General features: G+C 55.3%; 1 protein-coding gene across 1 annotated transcript in view; it reads right to left on the reverse strand.

Moving 5' to 3' along the window:
- Positions 1–4377, reverse strand: part of LOC120588867 (maestro heat-like repeat family member 5) — a 42329-nt gene extending 37952 nt beyond the window's left edge. Inside the window, exons 1-2 of the mRNA XM_039846213.1 lie at positions 4174–4377; positions 333–514 (exon numbers count right to left, since the gene is read on the reverse strand). Coding sequence (XP_039702147.1) covers positions 333–514; positions 4174–4337 — 346 coding nt within the window. The 5' untranslated portion in view covers positions 4338–4377. The remainder of the gene's footprint in view (positions 1–332; positions 515–4173) is intronic.
- Between the last annotated feature and the right edge of the window lie 399 nt (positions 4378–4776).

Raw genomic sequence — 4776 nt, forward strand, 5'->3', positions numbered from 1 at the left:
CCCACCATCCACCATCCATCTACCCATTTGTCTGAAAATTCATTCCAGTGAGTGGGCCAGGCTTGAGCTGAGGTTCTATGGTGTGAAAGGCGTGGGAAGTGTGGAGGTGTGAGAGAGGGCATTTCTGGGGGGCTTTGGATGGTGCCTCAGGAAGTATGAGGAGGCTGAGGAGGGTGTTCAGGGCACTCTGCTGAAGCTGCACTGTGTCTGCACCCCCAGCACCCCATGCCCCTGAATTCAGGGTGGATACCCCATGGCCCTCGTCCCCAGGCCTCCTTGAGGTGGAGCACATGATGGTCTCTGTTGGAACCTGAGTCCAGAACCATGGTCACCTGCATTGTAGGCTTCCTCCAAGAACATCTTGTGCTCCTGGGGCACCAGGGCAGCCTGGCTGCTCTGTGAGTTGCTCAGCAGGATGGTGGCCGAGTGCACTGGCCTGTCCCCGGAGGCAGAGCCCTGAGGTGCCTTCCTGTAGGACAGGTCCCTCGTGGGTTCGGAGATGTGGAAGGAGATTCTGAAATGGAAAAAGGGTCCTGGGTGTGTGCACCTGGGTACCCCGGGTGGGTTCATGGTCGGGAGTACAGTGGACACAAGGGCCGAGTTGAGCTTGGCCACATCTCTCCGTGCTCCCACCCTTTTGTTCAGTGGACTGACTGAGCCCTGGGAGGAGGGCAGGGGTCCTGTAGTCTCATTGCCTGTGGGACTCCCCAGCAGCTGTTGGTGGGACAGACGTGGAGGGCTCAGGGTACAGCGTGCCCAGCTCTGACTCGCCTAGTGACATAGAGGAGGAGCCAGTCTTCTTGGGACCACAGGAGGCTGTGTGGGGTCTTGGAGGGAATTCAGGTCTGCCCGTGCACCGCCGGTGGGGTCTCAGAGGGAAGTCAGGGTGGCTCAGGAGAGGCGGGTGTGGCAGGGGCGGGCTGGGCTCCCACGACCCCAGTACCCACCACGGGCAAGGCACGAGCTCTCTAGGCTCTGGGGATGTAACGGTGAGCAAGGTAACAACAGGCAGGCAGCAGGTCCAACAAGCTTGTCCGAAGGAAGCTCATCTCTCAATATTTTATCTATTTGTTCCACCAGGTAAGAGATGGCTCAGACCGTGTCACTCGAAAGCCTCTGGTGGTTCCCCATACACAGAACGCTACTAGAACTGGAACGCGAATTTGGCAAAATTGCAAATATAAAGTCAGCATGCAAAAGTCAGTCGCATTTCCATATAGCAGCGGCGTATAATTGGGACATGAAATAAAATGGTACTGTGCAGAATAGCACTAAAGATCATGAGATATTCAGGTATAAATCTAACCAATAATTGCAGGATCAAGATCTATACACCAAGTATACCGTACAAAATAATGGACAAAACAATGTCAAGTTCAAAATAATGATGAAAGAACCCAAGAAGCCTTTCATCAGTGGACACATGCCACGTTCGTGGACTGGAAGGCTCAAAATTGGTCCGGTATCACTTTTCTCTACATTTATCCGAATATTTCATACAATTCCAATTAAAATCCCAGCAGGGTTTTTTTTTTTTTTTTTGTGGTAACCAACAAGTTGTTTCCAATTAATATGGAAAAGTAGACTGAGATGGCCACTGATTCTGAGCTTTACTATAAAGCTATAGAAATCAAGACAACATGGCATTAGAGATGATAATAAATGAAGCAGGGAAATATAAATAAACGGAACAAAATAGAGTTCAGAAAAAGACCCACACCTGTAAGGCCGACTGACAGTTGATAAAGATGCAAAAGCAGTTAAATTAAGAAAGGATGAACGAATGGGGCTGAATTGTCGGATGTGTACATGCCGAAAGCCCAGCTCATGCCTCAAACTATGTACACAACTCAACTCCAAATAGACCGTAGACCTAAAAGTAGAGCCTGAAATTCTAAAACTTCTAGAAGAAAATGTAGGAGAAAATCTTTGTGATCTTGAGTTAGACACAAATTTCTTAGCTGTGACATGAAGCATGATCCATAGAAGGAAACATGATAAAGTGGGTTTCATCAGAATCAAGAACTTGCGCTTTTTAAAGACCTCTATAAGAAATGAAAGAGAAGCTGCAGACTTGGAGGAAATATTTGCAAATCACATGTCTGATAAAGGACTTCAGACAGAATACATAAAGAACACAAAGCGAAATGGATCACAAACACAAACGACCTAACGAAACGAGGGCAGAAGTTTTGAACAGACATTCTGCCAAAGGAGATAAACAGACGGCAAATAAACACATAAGAAGTATTTGACATCCTTCCCCACTTGGGGCACAAATTGAAACCCCGGAGGATTATTGCTACGCATCAGCTGGAAGGGGTAACGCAGAATTCCAGAGTCTGTGGGGTAACTGGACGTCTTGTGCGTTGCTGGTGGGAACGCCGAGCCGAATGGCCAGTGTGGAAGGCCGTTTGCTACTTCCTTAGAAAGTTAGACATGTTTATCCCATACCTGGGCATTTACTCAGGTGCAATGACCACCTGGGTTCACACAAACATCTGGACGCGAACGTTTCTAGTGGCTTTTTTGTAAACTGGTGCGTGCATAGACTGTGTCGAGCCACAGAAACACTGCCAGGCAACGAGAAGAAACGAATTATTGATCAACGCGGGAGGCTCTTCAATGCGTCGTGCTGTGTGAGAGAGAGCAGACCCCCGAAGCTACACAGGGCCCCGGGCGGACTCGCCCCTTCCTGCCTGCATTCATTCGGTGGGTGTTTATTAAATGCCTGCTGTGTACCAAGCACCACCCCAGGCCCTGAGAGTTCATCCGTGAACAAAACGCACAGACACCCCTTCGCTCGTGGCACTCGTATTCCCGGTAGAGAAAGACAATAAACGGGCAAGAAGCTGTGTGCTACGTCAGCCTGGGGACGGTGGCGCGGGGGGTGAGATCAAGCAGGGGCAAGGATCGGATAAGCTGCGAAGGTCAATTTTAAATGCCCCGGTTTAGGGCATTTAAATGCCTTGGCCAAGGACGTGCCCAGGGCGTGTGCTGGATGAACGATGCGTGAGAGAGAACATTCTGGGGTTCGGGCCGCTCCCCGCAGCCGCACACGACTTCCTGCCTGGGAGGATGGTCGCTTCCCTTCCGGTCACCCACCCCATCGCCGCCAGTGAGGATGGCCATGTGCTGCGTGCTCGATCCTACCCACGCGTCCTCACACCAACCCCAAGAGGCGGCAGGACAGAGAGGGACAGGAACCTGTCCCAGCACACGCAGCCTCGGCAGAATGGTGCCGGTTCAGACCTGCGCCCCGATCCCGAAGCCTGCAGCCTGGGGAGCTTGGCCTTTCACACGGAGCCTGGGTGGCGCCACCTTTTCGAGCATCTCACATGGGGCCACAGGTTTGATGAGACCCATGATCTCACCCCGAACTCGCATCCCAGCCCCGCCAGGACCAAAACTGAATGTATTTTTAAATTCAGAAAAACGTTAAGAACCGGCTAGGTGAACAGCTGCGGACGGGGCATGGTCTCGCCTTAGGAGCCATCGCGACGTGGCGGAGGACACGGGCCTGACGACACTCATGGGGACGACGGCGTGCAGACCAAAGTCACGGGATTCAAAGGCGGGAGCAGAGGTTCCAGAACCGCCCTCGGGGAGATCGCCGCTGGAGCTAGCTCAGGACCCACCCTGGGAGAGCCTGGGGAGGCCCCCCCAGCCCCACGGAGGCCACCGCCAGCCTGGGGGGCTCAGGGGGAAGGGGCGAGCACCTGCAGACTCTGGTGCCCGCTCAGGACACGGGGGACGCTGGGGCCAGAAGGCCATGGAGGAAGCGGAGGCTCAGGGAAGCAGGCGGTGGTCTGCCCACCCGCCCGCCCGACCGCTCACCCGCACATCGGTGGGTGTGGGCTGACACGTGGCTAGTGACACCTCTGGCCCTCACGAGCAGTCTGCAGCCACACGGCTGTGTGACGGCAAAGCCTGGGTTCTGATCCAGGCTCCCTCCTTCCCGGCCGCCTCTGTGCCCACCCAGGACTGCAGGGGTGCCCAGCCCTGCACCCCTCCCCAGCTGCTCTGGGCGGCGGGAACCCTCCCTCCTCGGCTCCGGGCCCGGGCATCAGTCCTTGCTTTCCCAGAGAGAGGGAGAGGCCGGGCGCCCAGGAGAAGCAGGGCTTCGGGCCCTCTCCTCGGCTCCCACACCTCCCGGCCTGGTGCTGGGCTCACCTGGGGTTCTGGGACAAGCCCGATGACGCCCTCTCAGCCGTGGTGTGGCTGTGTGGCTTTTCCGCATGCTGCCTGTCCATGTCTGGGTGTGGTCTGGAGAACCCACAGGCCCCGGCCGCCAGCTCTGTCCTCGTGCCCAGGGGGGCAGCCCTATCTCTGGGCATCTCCTCCCCAGCCCCACCAGCCCTGACCTCACCCCCGAGGTCACAATGGTTCTAGTGTCCACTTCCAGGGACAGCGGTGTGGGACCAGGCACCGCGTTCCCAGTGCGACCTTGGACCCAGCCCTCCCATCTCTGGTTCTCAGCTGTCCCTGGAACATCTACGGAACCAGCGCCAGCCGACACCTCGACTGCAGCCTGGTGAGAGAGCCTGAGACAAAAGGCCCAGCTACGTGGGGGTCCCCGACCCGAGAAGCCGTGAGACTGTAAACGTGAGCTGTTCTAAGCACTAAGCTTCGGGGTTGCTTGTTACACAGCAGTTAGGTAACTACTACATGTTCTGTGCCAGAAAGAGTGGCAGAGTTAGGGTTCCGTGTGACTCCCCACCACACTGGGCCATGGTCCAGTTGCATAGCCGCAGAGCGGAGCTGGGTCCGGGAGGC

This window comes from Pteropus medius, unplaced genomic scaffold (genome assembly GCF_902729225.1).
Source record: "Pteropus medius unplaced genomic scaffold, Ma_sr-lr_union100, whole genome shotgun sequence".
In the NCBI taxonomy this organism is placed as follows: domain Eukaryota; kingdom Metazoa; phylum Chordata; class Mammalia; order Chiroptera; family Pteropodidae; genus Pteropus; species Pteropus medius.